The 17,473-nt window shown below is 50.2% G+C and overlaps 1 protein-coding gene across 38 annotated transcripts in view; it reads left to right on the top strand.

Moving 5' to 3' along the window:
* The first annotated feature begins 6 nt into the window (after positions 1-6).
* The window catches only part of LRRFIP1 (LRR binding FLII interacting protein 1), a 98,312-nt gene continuing 80,845 nt past the window's right edge, over positions 7-17,473 (top strand). For 25 of the 38 annotated variants that reach the window (XM_017890344.1, XM_017890334.1, XM_017890331.1 and 22 more), the window contains exons 1-2: positions 8-394; positions 16,520-16,606. In XM_017890344.1, coding sequence (XP_017745833.1) covers positions 329-394; positions 16,520-16,606 — 153 coding nt within the window. In that variant the 5' untranslated portion in view covers positions 8-328. Of the gene's footprint in view, positions 395-1,751; positions 1,847-16,519; positions 16,607-17,473 lie in introns of all 38 variants that reach the window. The other 13 variants (XM_017890335.1, XM_017890337.1, XM_017890336.1 and 10 more) reach the window with 4 other exon arrangements.

Here is a 17,473-nt window from a genome sequence, read left to right as displayed (position 1 = left end):
ACCCTACGAGGCGGAGCTGCGTGGGGGGCGGGGCGGGCCATGGGGCGGGCGGAGGCGCCCGAATCCCGCTTCCCCTGCGCCCTTCCACCCCCGGCCGTGCTCAGCCCGCGGCTACCTGCGCCCCGCCCCTGCCGGCCACGCCCGAGCCCAGCGCCGCGAGCCTCTCCCCGGAGGGCTGTCTTCTGGCCCCGGAAGCGGGACGCTCATTTCTCTGCGAGTGGCTCAGTCTCCGCGGACAGAACGCGCGCCCCCTGGCCCAGCCCGCGAGGGGCTCCCGGCGTGGTCCCCGAGCGTTTCCCGCCGGGTGGAGCGGGCCGAGCCCGGCAGGATGACCAGCCCCGCGGCCGCGCAAAGCCGAGAGATCGACTGTTTGAGCCCGGAAGCTCAGAGGCTGGTAAGAAGAAAGCGCTTCCGAAACTTTCTTTCCTGACTGCGGCAGGCTTTCAGGGCTTCCAGCTTGTTCGAGGTCAAGGGCAGGCGCAGGTCCCCGGGAGGCGTGGGGTGGGCTCCGGCGGGACCCCAGGGCGGTGGGAGCCGGCGCAGTGGGTGCGGGTCCGTGAGTGGCCCTGGCGAGCGGCGTCCCTCTTGAGCTGGGAAGCACATTTTATTGTGGGACGCCACCTCTAAGGACGAAAAGGCACATAGTCTCTCCCCGCCCGAGGTGGTGGGCTCCAGACAGGCCCTAGCCAGTTCTGTGCCCGGCCTAGAGTCACAGGGAGCTGCTAGTTTGCTGTTTTACAAAGTACAGCACCAGGGACCGGGTGGCCAGAGCCGGTGCCCTCACCCGCGAGCTGGAACCACCGGGAAGTGGCTGGGGTGCTTTGGAGCACTCATCCCGCTCAGCACCTGAGGACCACCTCCCGCGAAGACCCCAGACACCAAATTCACTTTGGCTTGTCTCCCGGGTCCGCCCAGCCCGGACAGTATCCTGCCTCTAGGGTTTTGCCGTTGTCCAGCTCAATATGCAGTCATGGGACTATGGCTGTAGTTTGGCATTAAAATTGGGCAGGGGATGAGGCGGAGAGAGTTTGCAAATACACATTTTCATGCAGCTTGTGGTTGAACATGAATGGGAATAAAAGTGAAAGGGTGCACTTTGGAAAATAAATATAAAACCCTAGCTTTCAACTTAATCAGATGTTCGTGGGATCTTGGTAAAAGTATGAGCCCCAAACAATCACTCTTTCATTAGGTAGAAATTAATCATCTACTGGGTGTGTGTGTAAGATTTAAGATGAATCAGACTGCCTTGACCTTGAGAGAGCTTATTAGGAAATGCCAGAGAGAGGTGTAGAAATAGTCTGATGAACGCATACTGAAAAGCCAGTTCTTTGCTTGTCAGATGGTGGCTGTTTTTTAAATGTCCATTTTAGTATGGTTTTTCTGTGACCTCGTTTAAAACTCTGGCAGTGGGCCAGCCCTCTGGAGCTGGTTTTTACCCCTTCAACTAATTAGTTCCTAGGGGCCTGGGAAGAGAGACTCCTGAATCACTATCAGGGAAGGGTTCTTGAAAGAAGGAAGGTGGGAATGTGGCTGAGGGTGTTGGTGTTCTGAGGAGCAGCCTGGGACACCATAGATGGCAGGAGCAGGGTGGAGGTGAAGAGCGGCCTGCTGGACTGAGAGTCCTTGGAGAAGGGAAGAGTAAACATTGAGAACAGGATGTGAGGAAGCCAGAGACAGGCTGATCAGAGGAGTAAGTAGAGGCACACCTGAAGCTGCTAAGGCACTGGCTACGGGTTCTATTACTTAAGGCTGGGAGCCTCCTGGACGAGTCTGGGCTCAGATGACTTTGAGATGCTGCCGGGAAGAAGGGAGAGGAAAGTCTGGACTGCGTCCAACTGAGTAGGTATGTGATCATCCCAGGCCCACTGTGTCCCCCCCAGCCCCCACCCCCAGTTCCAAAACCCAATAAGCTCTGAAGACCAGAAGGTTTGTGTTTTGTTTTGTTTTATAAGTTTGTGGCAGAATTTTAGCAATGAGACTTGCCCTGACCAAGGAGGGGCTATTTTAGTCTTCATTTATCCCTCTTAGTGTGAATATTCATACGTTTTCTTGTTGATGTCTTTGATTAAGGGCTGCTACTCTGGGTTGTACCAGAATATATGGTGTATACGTCCTACTACGTTTCTAATGTCCAAAAATGCTGAATTCTGAAACATGGCCCCAAGGGTTTTCAGAGATAAATTGTGAACCTGTAGGAGCTGTTCTTGGTAAATGGTAGCAAAAACTTTATCAGAGTGAGACATGGTGAACAAAAGCAAAACGCAGTTCCTGTTAAGAGGTTAATGTTCAGGTAGGGAAGGAAATGTGCTGAATGGTGATGGGAATTGGGGGTCATCATGGGTCGGGGGTAAGGCGTCAGCCAGCGGCTGCCCTGGGCTGTGGGCTGGGTATACCCATGGGAGAGTGGTAGTGGGCGTTTCACACTGGTTTGTGCTAGTTCATATTCTGCGTTGTGTCCGTGGGTTCAGGGATGGGTCTCCCGTGGAAAGGCGGGACTGGGGGCCGCACCCATGCAGAGCAGAGCTGGGTCGGTCAGAGGAAGTGGATTTGGCAAGCTCCACCTCAACTAGAAGACAAAAGCAGGATCTGAGTGGGAGCCTGGGCTTCTTCAGCAAGTGGGCACCGGCCCTGGAGCTATAGGAGAGGGTCCAATGCGGACAGTGGAGAAACTGCATTTCTTCAGCTTTTGTAACTTCCCTGTGTTTGCGATGGCTTGTGTCACCCTGCTGTCTTTCCACATACTGATTAGCATGCAGCCCTTCTAAATGACCAGCACTGTCCCAAGAAAGAGCTGTTAGGGGAGAGAGTGGACACACAGTCTCCCAAGTCCCATCTCATTATAGGTACCTGGTCCAGGGTCCCCAGGTCTGGGAGAGTGGAGTCTTGACCAACGTGGGGATGAAGTTGGCATAAGGTGGGCTGGCCCTGCTCTAGCTCAGTCTGAGATGGTGGAGCATGGAATCGTATGGTGTGTTTTAGGCATGTCATTTCCCTGGGCAGGTAAGATATAAATATAGTAAAGTAGGTCTTTTCTAGTAGTATTGAGAGTGTCCTACTGGGGCAAAGATGGAGACTAAATTTCCCTTTTTCTTTAAGAGTCAGTTTCTGTTTAGCCTGAACTAATATCACACAGCGGAAGCCTCCTTAGCAAATTTCAAAAAACCCTGCAGTCTCAACTGCCACTTATGCTGAGCACAGGAAACCAAGTTATTTATAGTTGTAAAACGGTGTTTCAGCGAAGTTGATTGGAGTGTTACCTGATTAGAGCGAGATTCTTATCCAATCCCTACAGAATTGTGAGACAAAATGTTGCTGCAGTGTGTTTGCTCCTCAAAAGGCAATGTCCAAGAGGAACTTATCCCCGAAAAACCAGGCTCTGTGACTCAGCAAAGGAATTGTTTATGACTGGTTACTCATATGCCAGTGCTTCCAAAATATCTGCTCATATTTAAAGGAGTGATCTTGAAGCTCTGGAGGCCGTAATGTTTAGATTACTAACCTCTTCACCAATCAGTAAGTCCGTTAATCTCACTACATGTTAGACATGGGAAAGGAGAAGAGGATTTTATTACCTTACTGTTTTACTGGAGGCCACCCAAATTTGAGTTTTTTGTTTTTTTTTTTAAATAAAGAAGCTTGTTTTCATGGAATAGACTTACTAGAACTTTTATTATTCAGACTACCTAGATACAATTAAGTAAATTCATTTCTTTCTCCCAAATTAAATATTTTGACTACATGCAAGACTTAATCATTCAAAATTGCCATGTATTTGATTATAGACCACTACTATAATCCCCCTGCCCCAGGCCAGATTCCAAAACAATAAACCAGAACACACACACACACACACCCCCACCCGGCAATGATATGTATTCTGAGACTCATTCATTCATTTTGGAAAGGGCCAGTGTTTCGAGTGGTTTCTCCTTGGTATTGTAACTTTACAACTTTAAAACTAGATAAGTAGTTTTCCCTTGAATCTAAAGTATAACTACTTTGTAATAGAGAAGTAATTTGTCTTAAATCACTATAATGAAGATTTACTCTTAATTTTAACCAAAATGTTTCATTAATATGTTTGTGTAATGAAGATGATCAAAGCAACACCCCTTGTGATCCTTCTGTCTTTTTTACTGTATGTGGTAAGTGGCTGTGTGATTTTCCTAGGGAAAGGAGTGGGCTTTCCTTGTGGGTTGGGAACCTCTGTCCCCTTCCTCTGAAGTTTCCCCAGTTTTTCCTGCTGCTCTGCTAAGTGGGTGCCTTAGCATGCTTGCCTTCTCATTGTGCTGCTAAACTTCTCTGGACTGGATTTATACTTAGGTCAGTAGCTGTCAAAGAAGACATTAAGGAGTGAAAGTAGCTAATATTTACCAAACCCCTGCCGCGCCCACCTGGTGTTTTATGCGAAGGTCTTCTCTAACCCTTGAGGTAACCTCATGGGGAGCAGATAGTTTTCTCTCAGTTTTTCAGATAAAGAGGAAACTGAGGCTCAGAAATGTCAGGGACTTTCCAAGCCCTCACAGCTAGTCAGCAGTGGAGCCGGTTCAGACCCAGGCCTGCTGACTCGGAACTGGTACTGATAAGTGTCACGACTGTGTACAATGCTGCAGGCAGGGGCTGGCAGGTAGTAAATGTGCAAGGTATATCTGTGGCTGCCACGGCTACTGCTGCTGCTTTTGTCGCTGTTGTCAGCTTTTCTTTGCAGGCCTGCTGTCTCATACCCCAGTACTGGGCTGAAGGATTTCTTTTTACCAAAGCTGCCTCTTAGGACAGAAGTCCTTGTCCTGAATGCATACTGAGAAGTCTTCATTCTATCAAACTTTTCTGTTCTTTGCCTGGTAATTTCCAGACAGAAGAGAGCATTCAAAGAACTTTCCTACCTACCTTCCTTCCCTCCTTCCTTCCTTCCTTCCTTCTTTCCTTCCTTCCTTCCTTTCTTTTCTTTCTTTTCTTTCTTTCTTTCTTGAGACAGAGTCTCGCTTGGTCACCCAGGCTAGAGTGCAGTGGCATGATCTCAGCTCACTGCAACCTCTGTCTCCCAGGTTCAACCGATTCTCCTGCTTGCTTCAGACCTCCCAAGTAGCTGGGACTACAGGTGCCTACCACGTCACCCGGCTAATTATTGTATTTTTAATAGAGATGGGGTTTCACCATGTTGGCCAGGGTGGTCTCAAACTCCTGACCTCAAGTGATCCTCCTGTCTTGGCCTCCCAAAGTGCTGGGATTACAGGCGTGAGCCACCATGCCCGACCCAATGAACTTTACTTTTCTACATAAGGAAAATAATGATAGAAATGAAATAGCTGTGAAACTTGTTTTGCTATTTTTGTACCATGCTAAAATGTTAACTACTACTTATGTCGGCATATACCTGAGAGCCGCTGTGATTTAAGCCTTTTTATTTTTCTGGGTGTGATTGATGTAACTCCTCCCCTACCTCATCCAAGTAGACAAGTTCATGGAGGATAAACATGACAGCTGATGTTTCTTTTACAGCTGGTTCCGGGGAATATCTGCTGAATATAGGAAAGATCGTCAGTCGCTGTGTGCTGCCCCAAGTGGGAGAACCCTGGTACTGGTGGAGCTCTCAGCCTTCTCAGAGGAAACAATTTCAATGTTTTTGTGAAACCCTAAAGGTCTGGGGTTTGTAGGACTATCTTGAGAAGAGCAGGCAAAGGTGAAGGGAGTGGAGTCCAGATGTGCTGCCTGGAGGGAAACCTGTCACCTGGAGAGGAAGCGGCACAGGGGAGGCCCAGCCACCCTCGCCTCTCAGTCCCGCACATCTCTGTTAGTGGTAGTCATGGTTCTTCTTGTATTTCCAGCATGTTGAGGCAATTGAAGGAAATGTGAAGATTCATTCATCTCAGGAAAAGCAAAAAATGTATTAACAGCAAGAGTAGAAGTTCACTTGCAGGGAAGATACTGTGTAGCGTATTTATTTCTCAGTGCCAGTGTGGGTAGCTGCTAAGCCCAAGATTGTGTTGTGAGGTTTGAATAGGTCAGTGTGTAAGTCATCAATAAAGTAACATCAATCATTTTGTTCCTGATTAATATGTTTGCTATTTGAGTCTGCGAAGTACTTTAAAAAAGCTTATTATTCTGAAAAGCAAAGCCTGGAGATTTCCAGTAGCAAAACAGAGAAAGTCTGTGGGCAATCTCAGTGTACAAATAATTCACCGCTGGCATAAAGACAAAGAATTTCAGAGGGGAGGGAAGCTCTTAAAGATTATGTCCCCTTCTGCTTCTTTAATGAGGGCTCATGTTCCAAAACCGAGTCATTTATCCAGGCTCACATAACTGTGGGTGATAGAGCCCAGGCTGGAGGCTGTGGCTGGGTCTTCAGACTCCTTTCTTGACAGTCCCCACCTGCATAAATTCAGACTGAGAACAGTGCAGCCACAGCTGAGAGAGGCAGGTGGCACCCAGCATTTCTTGGACTTGTCTGCCAGGTCCCCTGAGTACAGAGGACAGTATGCTGGCTCCTGGGGCCTGTGGGCCCCAGAGAAGCTAAAGCCTTCTTTGAAGGCTGCCATTTTACTGTAAACTTTCGTGATAATTTCACAGTCAGTCTACTCCATAATTTGTTTGAGTTAATTTTGATGGAAACATGGTGTTAAGTAATCAGTTAAGCTTTGATCTCTAACTTTATGCCGTCCAAATCTTCATGATGGCCTGAGCACCAGGCACCCAGACCTGTGCTCTGAATCATGCCGGGGCTGGTTCATAGAGCGTGATGGAGAGATGACAGATCCACACTGGAGTTTTGAAGCTGTGGTTCTCAACCCTGTATTTTTTACAAGTTCCTTAACTTCCTTACTAACCTGAAATGAAATGCATAGGTGATAAAATCAACCAGTGCACATAATTTCAAGTCAATATAACATTTCCGTAAAAAATAAAATACAGGTAGTTTATAGTAACATAATAAGAATTTTGATATAGAAATACTCAAGACCAGGTACACCAGCAGTTGAATGCAGTGGTGAGACCTGCACACACCTGTGCCTGGTGTCACAGGGAGGCCGACACAGGTGTGTTGCACTGAGACCCACACACCACCCCTCATGTTGCTGTCTATGATGTGACATTCTGAAAAGTTGACTCTCAGGAAAGTTCTGAACGAAGCCAAGTATCATCTTCCCTCAATTTCCATGTCGATTGCATTCCTGGAATATTTCATGTATATTTGAACTGTGTAAAACATATTTTGAGTTTATATGTAAGTTGCAATAAGTTTGTAAATCCAAAATTAAAACAGTGGTTTTCTTTTTTTTCTTTTTTTTTTTTTTTGAGATGAAGTTTCGTTCTGTCACCCAGGCTGGAGTGCAATGGTGCAATCTCGGCTCACTGCGACTTCTGCCTCCCAGGTTCAAGTGATTCTCCTGCCTCAGCCTCCTGAGTAGCTGGGATTACAGGCATGTGCCACCACACCCAGCTAATTTTGTATTTTTAGTAGAGACGGGGTTTTACCATGTTGGTCAGACTGGTCTTGAACTCCTGACCTCAGATGATCCGCCTGCCTCGGCCTCCCAAAGTGCTGGGATTACAGGCGTGAGCCACCGTACCCGGCCGAAACAGCGGTTTTTCTATCTTCCTGAGCAGTCGAGGGAGAAGTTCTTCCCATTGCAGGCGTGTCTGAATGCGGGATGGTTGGCCGACTTGGCCCTGCCCCCCTGCCCCAATACCCTTCGCTTCTTCCCAATCTTTCTGACATCCCAATCCCCCCAACATTTCCAAAATGTCCTCTAAGTCAACACTCCTGCCACTGCCAACTGCCACCCCAGAGTGCCCTGTGCCATGTAACGATTGTTCTCACAGTCATGGCCGTAGGGAAGGCTCCCTTGTGGTTACTGGGGGACTTGGTGAGATTGCCTACATGAGCGTTTCTTTTGGAACTGAGATGCAATGCACATGGCCTCTGGGAGACACGGGGTGGGTACGCGGAGTGGAGGCAAGCCTCCCTTGCGTTTCGGAGGCACTAGCCTTGTGCTGCCCGTTCTTGTCCATGTCTGTGCAGGAGGACATCACCCAGCCCACTTGGTTGCTGTGAATAGCAAACTATTTTTAGAGGCTGCTGCATCTGAGGGTTTGGGGGTTTATAGAGAAAACAAAAGTTGGTGGCTGTGGTCACTTCCTATAGCAAGGTGGCTCAGGAAAGGGATCCCGTGTCATAGCCTGGGTACACCACGGCCCCTCCAGGAGCTTGATTCCTTCTTAGCTCAGGGGAAGAATCGCACAAGGACAGAGGCCCCTGCTTGTCTGTGAACAAACTGGCCTTTGTGACCACTTCAGCCTTGGGCTGCATCATATTCCTGTTACATTCACGTGAGTGGACTTGAATTACATCCTTAACACTTTTCCAAAAAGGTTATAAACTAGACTGGTGACATATCATGGGGCCTGGAAAAATAATGCTGCTGCTTTCTCACTTCTCTGCTTGATGCTAAAACCTGGAGGCTAAAATGAATGTGTGTAATTAATTGGAGAACTTCCTCCTGTTTGTGGAGAGCTTTACCGCTGGCAAACGGCTTCTCTCCCTGAACAGCCCTGTGGGGCATCATTTCCATCTGACATCTGAAGAGAGCTGCTGTTCATGGCCCAGTCCTCTGTCCATTGGCCCACTGGGTGTCCCTAATGTGCGCTAACAGGCTCCTGGCAAACGGCGGGCATGGCAGCCACGAATCTGCACATGAGCCGTGTGCCCTAGGTCTCCCCTGGGCTCTGCCGGGGGAGGTGGAGCGGGCCTCCGGTTCACAGGCGGTGCTTTCCAGGCTGCCGGGCTTTCTCAGCCTGGGTGGAAGGAGTGACGTCAGAGCATTTCGCAGGAACTGCCTGCCCGAAAGCTGTGGCTCATAAACCCCTTCCAGCTTCTGCGTAGAATTCTGGACCCCCAGGGTATCACCAGAGAGTTTAAAAGCAGAGGAAGAACGTTTCCTGTGACTGCAGGGTGAGAGGCCCTGGGATCTGTAATTCCACACTAGGCTGGAACCCCAGAAAAGCTTCAATGCTCGGGAAATGTACGAGCGGCGCCAGGATCCCCTGAAGGAGTGTGGGGCTTTTTAAGCAAACTGCCCAGCAAGCCTCCTGCGGCACCTGCTGTCGCTCTGCCCGCAGTCAGGGCCCCTGGCCCACCAGTATTGGTGGTGTTTCTGTTCTTTGAAGAGACCACGTGATGATCTTCTGGTAGGAGCCGTAAGAAGGATACAAATGCCATTAGAGCTGTTAGAGCCCCAGACGCCACTGGAATTGGAGTTCAGGGTGTTGGGCTGTCCCCACCCTTAGGCAGTACCCCCACTGCCTACAACACCTCCAGCGCAGGCTGAGGCCACGTGAGGAAGGAAGCACATGTGGGCTAGGCCAGGAGGGCTTGCGGGAGGGCTCTCCACTCTGCACTCCGCTAGGGCTTTCTCCTTGCATCCTGATCAATAACTTCTTCTCTCTCTGGTTCTCCTTGGCCTCAGCTCCCTGAGGAGCTGAGCCAGGCTGTCCCTGAGTTCCCTAATCCGGAAGAAGGGACGGCCATTATCTTTGAGTGACTGTCTTCTTGCAGCTGGGAGTCTCTGGGGCTCTGAGCAGGAGGCCTGGGGGGGACCCTGGAAGAACAGGCATGAGTTGAACTATTTACCTCACTGCCCTGTGTGCCCTGCCCCAGCAGAAGCCGTTGCTGCTGTGTGGTTCTGTCTAGGACGAGAGCCCCTCAGGGCCCTCTGCATGCTGTGGGATCCCTTTGCAAAGCACCTCCTAACATGTGCTTCTATCTGTGGCTGGGGCTGGGGATGGTGACTTCTTCACGCAGTCTTCTGCAGGCCTCTCCAGCCTGGCTCCCAAGATGCCACGCACGGTCTGTGCAGCCCAGAGAAGACCCTGCAGGGGGAGAAGGGTCACTTTGGTTGCCTGTCTCCCCATCTGGCCTGTGGGCCGGGCGCCTGGCAGATGGGGCTCCCATGGAGGTGCCCCCACAGACTTGGACTCCACAGCAGGCTGTGGGGCTGGCATCGAGGATGTGGCTGGGAGAACCTAGCTGTCTTTTTAGCCATTTGTTTCGGAGGCCCTGGGGGTCATACTTGTGCTTCCTTGTGTATTTTTAGATCTCTTATCACCATACACACCACCTCCATATTAGAGGGCTGTCGTATTCACATATGGTGAAATAAGACACAAAAGTGCAATTCTGGAGTCGAAGTTCAGCTTTCTGGGATTAGGACAAGGAGGCAACTTTAATAGTAAATGGAATCTTTTTTTTCCCAGCCACCCCCACCCTCAAAGACTATCTTGCTCTAAGACCCAGTTCCTGTAAAACTGTCTGTAGGGTCCCTGGCCAGGGTGGGTGGGATCCCGGGGAAAGGGCCGGGCTGTGTGCTCTGAACAGGAATGCTTCTGGACCAACCATTGTGGGCGTTCCTGGGAAGCCAGGGAGCCTGGATCTTGTCAGAGGAGCTCCAGTCAGCTCCTCCCTCTGCTCCATCCTAACCCCACGGGCAGCAGCAGGAGCTGAGAGAGGACACGGTGGGGGCAGCGCTGCAAAACCCAGCAGCAGGGCCACCTTCCAGCAGCAGAAAGCATGAGTTTTGGTTTTGGGGCTCTTTCATTTCCTTCCTTCCTTTCTTTCTTTTTTAAATTTTTGCTCTTTGTTATGAAACATTGCAACCAGACCGAGCTGTGCATGGCCTGCTGCAAGCAGGGGCCCTTATCTTGAATGACCCCACATGCTGGGCAAGGAGGGGAGGCGGGGGAGGGGCTTGTGGGAACCCAGATCTGGGGTGGGACTGAGCCAACAGTTTAAAGAGCCTTGTACCCTCACTACCCAGCCTCAACAATTGTTCGCTTACAGCCATTTACACCCCACCCAGGTTTTTTGAAGACAAGTCAGAGGGAGATAATGTCACTGTACTTCTGAATGTTTTAGTACCTCAGCAGAGATAGTATGGGCAGAGAAGGGAGGCTTCAGGGTGTAGGACCCCAGGAGCAGACGAGTGTTCGCTCTTTCCCTGTTGGCTCCTGTGGGGTAGGGACAGACCAGCCCCCATGGACCCTAGTGAGGGCCATGCCAAGAAGCTGCTGTTCTAATCTCATCAGTGGAGGATCCAGCAAGCCCGGATCGGGGTGAAAGAATGACTCAACCTGCAGGCCATTTGGGGTATGCGCAGTCTGGTCTCCTGAGTTCTCTGAAGCCCTGTGCAGGTTTTGCTTTGTATCCTAAACTCCACGGGCCCGGACTCTGCCACTGGGCTTGATCCTCTGCAGCCCAGCCCGTTCCTGTCCCCATGCTGGAAGCAGCCTCTCAACTCGCTGCCTGGGTTTCCTGTTGCTCTCCCCACCCCGTACCTGCTCCCCACATTTCTATCAGAGCCCTGTTTCTGAAACAAAAGTCAGATTCCGCTGTGTTCTTAAAACCCTTCAGTGGTTCTGAATTCTTTCAAGACAAGGTTCCAGATATGGAGGCTGAGGGCGAGGGTCTGCACCCCAGGTGTCTGCACTCCTTGTCACCAGCCCCTGGTCGCAGCCACCCGGCTCTGCTTGTCCTGTTTCAGGGTCCGGCTTAGGGCTCCTGTCCCGCGGACACCTTCCGCAGCCCCCCAGGGTTGGGTCATGTTCTCCACAGCAGCCCCCGCCCCCGCCCCACGTTTCTTCCCCCATGTGGTCCTCATCACATGTACATTGTCACCAGGCACTTTGCCTGTTTCCCGGGAGACTGGACACCTAAACTGCATTTTGGAAATCCCTCCCACCGTCTCAAGCAGTGCTGAGACACCACCATGCATTGCCAGCACAGTGCGTTCCTGTGACTTCCGCGGGCCATGGTTAGCCCACAGGCTACTCACAGAAAGTGACAGGCCGTGTTCCGAAACTCTTCAAGCAGTCTGACATGGCTGTGGCCCTTCGTGCGATTTTATATTTTACAAAAGTGTCAGTCGATAAAGGATTCGTCCTGCACCACCGGAGCACTGGCACAAGGTGCCCTGATCCCTGAGAACCCGCATCTGCACAGTCAGTACTCTCCCCACTGTCTGTCATCTGCTGTGCCCTGTCAGGCTGCTGTGCCATTCTTCGCAGTGTCTCTGTTTGGGGAAGAATTTTGTCGAAACTCTGCAGATTTTCTTTTCTTTCTTTTTTTTTTTTTTTTTTTTTTCCAAGACAGAGTCTTGCTCTGTCTCCCAGGCTGGAGTGCAGTGGCGCGATCTTGGCTTACCGCAACCTCCACCTCCTAGGTTCACGCAATTCTTCTGCCTCAGCCTCCCGAGTAGCTGGGATTACAGGCACCCACCACCACACCCAGCTAATTTTTTGTACTTTTAGTAGAGACAGGGTTTCGCCATGTTGGCCAGGCTGGTCTCAATCTCCCAACCTCAGGTGATTCGCCTGCCTCGGCCCCTGCAAAGTGCTGGGATTACAGGTATGAGCCACCACACCTGGCCAACTCTGCGGATTTTCTTTCAAGCATCTTAAGCGAGTGGCAAGAGTTATTCTGTGGCTAAGTGTGTAGTTTTGTGTTCGTGAAGATGGTCATGCATGGGGGTTTTGTGCCAGTTTAAATGCTGGCTCATATATTTGTTGGTGTTTAGTCAGGCAGATTCCAAGAATTGCCTGTAAACTAAGTTGCCACTTCCGGTATTGCCAGCACTTTGTTTTCCACATATGAGTCACGTGAGGATCGTAAGGGTGGAGATGTTCTAGAAGGCGGGGGTTGCAAGGATTTGGAATTGTAATCAGTGACAAATGGACTTCTTTCTGAATTCTAATGTAAGGTGGAGATCGCCATAGTTGACCTGTCCTCGAGGTGGGCGCATGTCCTCCTGAGGAATTGATGCCATAACATGGTTCATCCATGGGGTTCCTTTGTCAGCCCAAGCCCATGTGCCTCCCAGCAAAGGTCATGTTTTTTAGTCTTTAAATATCATTATCCCCAAGTGAGGGACAGGGTAGACCTGTTAGGCTGAAGGCGGGCCATGATGGGAACCTTTTCCTTGGTGGAGGGCAGGCCCCCAAGAGCAGCTGGGTCTGACATTGTTTTGGAGTCTTGTGAGTCTGGAGGGGGGATGCCTGACAGGGAGCCCCCAGGTGGAATACTGCATGCTCAGGCAGGCGAGCTCTGCAAGGACCTTTGACCAGACCCAAGCAGAGCTAAGCTGGAATAAGGTGGGGAGCTGGGCAGGCAGGCAGGGAAGTGGGTGGGCGTGCAGGTGCCTGGGACCCCACTCAGCTCACAGAGATACTCTCCCTGTGAGAGCAGGAGTCACCTCAGACCTCCTCTCCTTCTGTGATCTGCTAGTGTGTAATAAATATCCACAATTCAGCGGCTTAGGATAACACATAGTTATGATCTCACAGTTTCTGTGGTCAGGAGTCTGGGCACATTGACCAAGCGCAGTGGCTCATGCTGGTAATCCCAGCACTTTGGGAGGCTGAGGCAGGCGAATGGCATGAACCCAGGAGTTTGAGACCAGCCTGGGCAATGTGGCAAAACCCTGTCTCTATAAAAAATACAAAAATTAGCCGGGTGTGGTGGCACCTGCCCTGTAGTGCCAGCTACTCGGGAGGCTGAGATGGGAGAATCACTTGAACCTGGGAGGCAGAGGCAGTGAGCTGTGATTGCGCCACTCCAGCCTGGGTGACAGAGGGAGACCCTGTCTCGAAAAAAAAAAAAAAAAAAAAGAGCCTGGACTCAGCCCCACTGGGCCCTGTGTTCAGGTCTCACAAGGCTACAACCAAGGTGTCGGCCACTCTGGGGTCTTTCTGGAGTTCGGGCCCCTCTTCTGAGCCACATTTTTGCTGGAAGAATTCAGTTCCTTGTGGTTGTAGGACTGAGGTCACTGTTCTGCTGGTGTCAGTCAGCCAGGGGTTGCTCTCAGCTCGCCGAGGTCCCTCCTACTGGGCGGCTTGCTTTCTCAAAGCCAGCAAGGACACTCTGACTTCTAGACCGTCTGTTAAAGGGCTTTCCTGATTAGGGCAGGCCCACAGGATAATCTCTCTTTTGAGCAAGATAGTCAACTGATGAAGGATCTTAATTATTATTTTTTAATACTTTTTGCCACGTAATATAGCCTAATTACAGTGGTGTCATCCATTATGTCCATGGTCCCACACACTCAGTGGGAGAGGGGTATGCAGGGCAGGTACACTGGTGGTGGGAGTCTTGGGGACCAGCCCAAAATTCCACGGTCCCACACAGTGGGAGAGGGCTATACAGGGCGTGTACACCAGAGTCTTGAGGACTAACCCAGAATTCGGCCAACTGCCCTTGTCTCTCCCTCCATTCCTTTCTGGTTCCCTTCTTTCCCCCAACCCTTTCCTCTTTCTTACATCTCACCCCTCTGTTCCCCTTCTTCTTTCTGTATGGCCTCCCTTCTCTTTTCCTGGCCCCTCCTCTCTGTTCCTCCGCCCCCAACCCCCAAGCTGGTGGGCTGTGGCTGCTTTGAAACCTCATACCTGCTCTGAACTGACTTAGAAACTGAGCCAATGGCACAGAGCCACCTGCCTTACTAGGAAGGGCTGCCCTTGGCGTGGCATTGGTCACTTTGCTGGCCCATTGGTAGGGCTGTAGGACGTCACTCTAATGCCTTTCCTTCTCTGTCTCCTTCCTCTTTGCTAGATCTTTGTATAGACCCAAGAGGCCTTTCTTTTGTTTGAGACAGGGTCTCACTCTGTCACCCAGGCTGGAGTGCAGTAGCACAGTCACAGCTCACTACAACCTCAACTTCCCAGGCTCCAGTGATCCTCCCACCTCAGCCTCACAAGTAGCTGGGACCACAGGTGTGTGCTACCACACCTGGCTAATTTTTGTACTGTTGGTAGAGACAGGGTTTTACCATGTTACCCAGGCTGGTCTCGAACTCTTGACCTCAAGAGATCCACCTGCCAGGGCCTCCCAAAGTCCTAGGATTCCAGGCCTGAGCCACCATGCCTAGTCTGGCCCCAATAGGCCCTTCACACCATGTATTATGGTCTTGGAAATTGAAAATGGCAACAAGGTATCAAACTCTTGATGCAGTTGTGATTTTTGACACCCCTTGATTTGAAAGACATGGGGTGGGTTGATAAAGGAGCCAAGTGAATAGAACAGATTCCTCATGAGGACACAAGCCAGGCAACCTCAAGACGACAGATCAAGTATGGCCAGTTTGCAACTTAGATTAAAATTGAGAAAGAAGATACATCTGTAATATAGTGTAAGTCTAGGATGGGAGAGATGGATGTCCCTGTCAGGACCACCCCCATGCCAGGAGCTTGCTAGCCACCTCGGAAGTCCCATTTTAATATTATCTAGGAGCCAGTTGTGGTGGTGCAAACCTGTAGTCCCAGCTACTCAGGAGGCTGAGGCAGGTTGCTACAACCCAGGAGTTCCTGGCTGCAGTGAGCTGTGATCACACCTGTGAATACACACACACTGCACTTCAGCCTGGGCGACAGAACAAGACCCCATCCCCAAAGGAAAAAGAAAAAAAAAAGGAAGAAAAAAAGGAAAACATTATGCAAGACGTCTGAAAACTGTGTTTATAGAACCACTGGTGGAAGGATTATAGACATATTCTCAAAAACACTTAAGTAGAAAGAGGGTGGGGTTTATTTGATACCAGAAAACCTACATTCAGTAACATGCCATCGAGCTTACTGGGTTGTTGTATCACATGAAACGGTGCATACGCATGCGGTTTGTAAACTGTTTTGTAAGTCGTTTGTAGAAACAGTTCAGATGCCAAGCTCGATAGCATCATGTCCATTCCTGCTCAAGCATTTGAAACGTTCTCATAGAGCAGAATGTGGCAGAACAGCTACAAGTTGAAAAATACTTATATGGAGGCTAATTTTTTAGTGCAAGGAAGGACTCCAACAGCTAGAACCATTCTGCTGTGATCTACATTGTGTTGGGAAAAGATGGACTCCTGGCACGGCTGTGTTGAAGGGGAAGCTGAGAGTGCGTGTGTGCTGAGAAGTGACTGGATGGGAGTTCGCTGGGATTACAGTCCCAGCTCCATGCCAGCCAGCCCTATGACCTCAGATGGGTCTGGCAGCTTCTCCAGGCCTCCACTTTCTGCTCTCTAAAGCGAGGGATTGAACTGGAAACCTGGAGTAGCATCCAGCTGTTAACACTCTGCTCCATGCGTCTGTCAGAGCTCCAGAGGGAGGTTGACTGCCCAGCCCTGCCACTTACAGGCTGTGTGACCTCAGGCAAGTTACTTACCCTCTCTGTGCCTTAGTTCCCTCATATTTAAACTGGGGATGGTAACAGTCTCTGCCTAATGAGGCTATTTCAGGGAGTACATGGCATCATATCCATAAAGCTCTTAGAATAGTTCCTGCCTAGCATGTGGTAAGGGCTTGATAAATGGTAGCAGTTCTTATAACGACTATTTCTGTTGCTCGTGACCACCCTTTTACTCTATTAGTCTGGAATTTATTGCTGTATATCTGTTAAACTCTGAACAAGATTTTCTTTCCGCATCATCACTGCTGACCCTCCACTGGGAAGGTGCCCGCTGCTCAGTCCTCTAATAAGATATTCTGTCTGTTTCAGGCGGAGGCCCGGCTCGCTGCAAAACGGGCGGCCCGCGCGGAGGCTCGTGAGATCCGCATGAAGGAGCTGGAGCGGCAGCAGAAGGAGGTAACGTTTGGGACTTCTTATTGGGTCTTTTCACAGTGATTTGCGTTCTGGGCCCAGCGTGCAAGGGCAGGCACCTGTTGCTGCAGATGCACCTGGCTGGCTCACGTTGCTCATGATCGGAGTGCGTTTGTACCTTTGACTTCTGCCCAAGGTCAGGCCGGGAGTGCACATAGCTAGCACGGATATCAGGCATGCCTGCTCAGACCTGCTGGCTCCTGAGAGGGGCTTAGAAGCCTCTTGCCTGTGAAGATCGTTGTTTCCAGCTGCAAGGAGCCAAAATGTTCAGGGTCTGAGCTTTAAGTTCTAACTGTTGTACTAGAATCTAGATTCTCTGGATTAAAGTAGAAAAGCAGAATGGATTAATGAGTTTTTAAACTGGTCAAATTGTTTTGTTTAAAAATATGTCCCCCGTGGTCTGTACCGTGTTGGTCACACACGGGCTCCAGGTTTCAGGATATCTAGAGCTCCTGTGTGATAGAGAGACAGGAAGGAACACATGGATGAAGCAGGCAGGGAAGAAATTCCTCCCTGGGAAAATGGCTAGCAATGTGTTGACACACCTGCTCAAGCTATTTGCAAGTTATTTTCATCATCTTGAGCTGGAGCTGGGAGTCATTTCCGACAGCATGAGGGTTCTTTAACTCACAGTTATGGTGTGACCTTTTCTATGACCTCAGAGACATAGAAGCTGAGACCCCACTCAGTCCATGTTCTCCCATGGGCCATGCCCTGGGGCCAAGGGACCATCCACACCTGAGCTCACCCCCAAGGGCTTTTCTTCTTAAGAAGATTTGAAATTATTTTGTTAGACAGAAGTAACCAGCTGCCTTCCCCAGGGTTGATTTTCTTGTTTGGCTTACATAGCCA

Source organism: Rhinopithecus bieti, unplaced genomic scaffold (genome assembly GCF_001698545.2).
Source record: "Rhinopithecus bieti isolate Rb0 unplaced genomic scaffold, ASM169854v2 scaffold_19482, whole genome shotgun sequence".
NCBI classification, from domain to species: domain Eukaryota; kingdom Metazoa; phylum Chordata; class Mammalia; order Primates; family Cercopithecidae; genus Rhinopithecus; species Rhinopithecus bieti.
The sequence above is the reverse complement of the archived record's forward strand: the minus strand, read 5'-3'. Positions and strand labels throughout refer to the sequence as shown.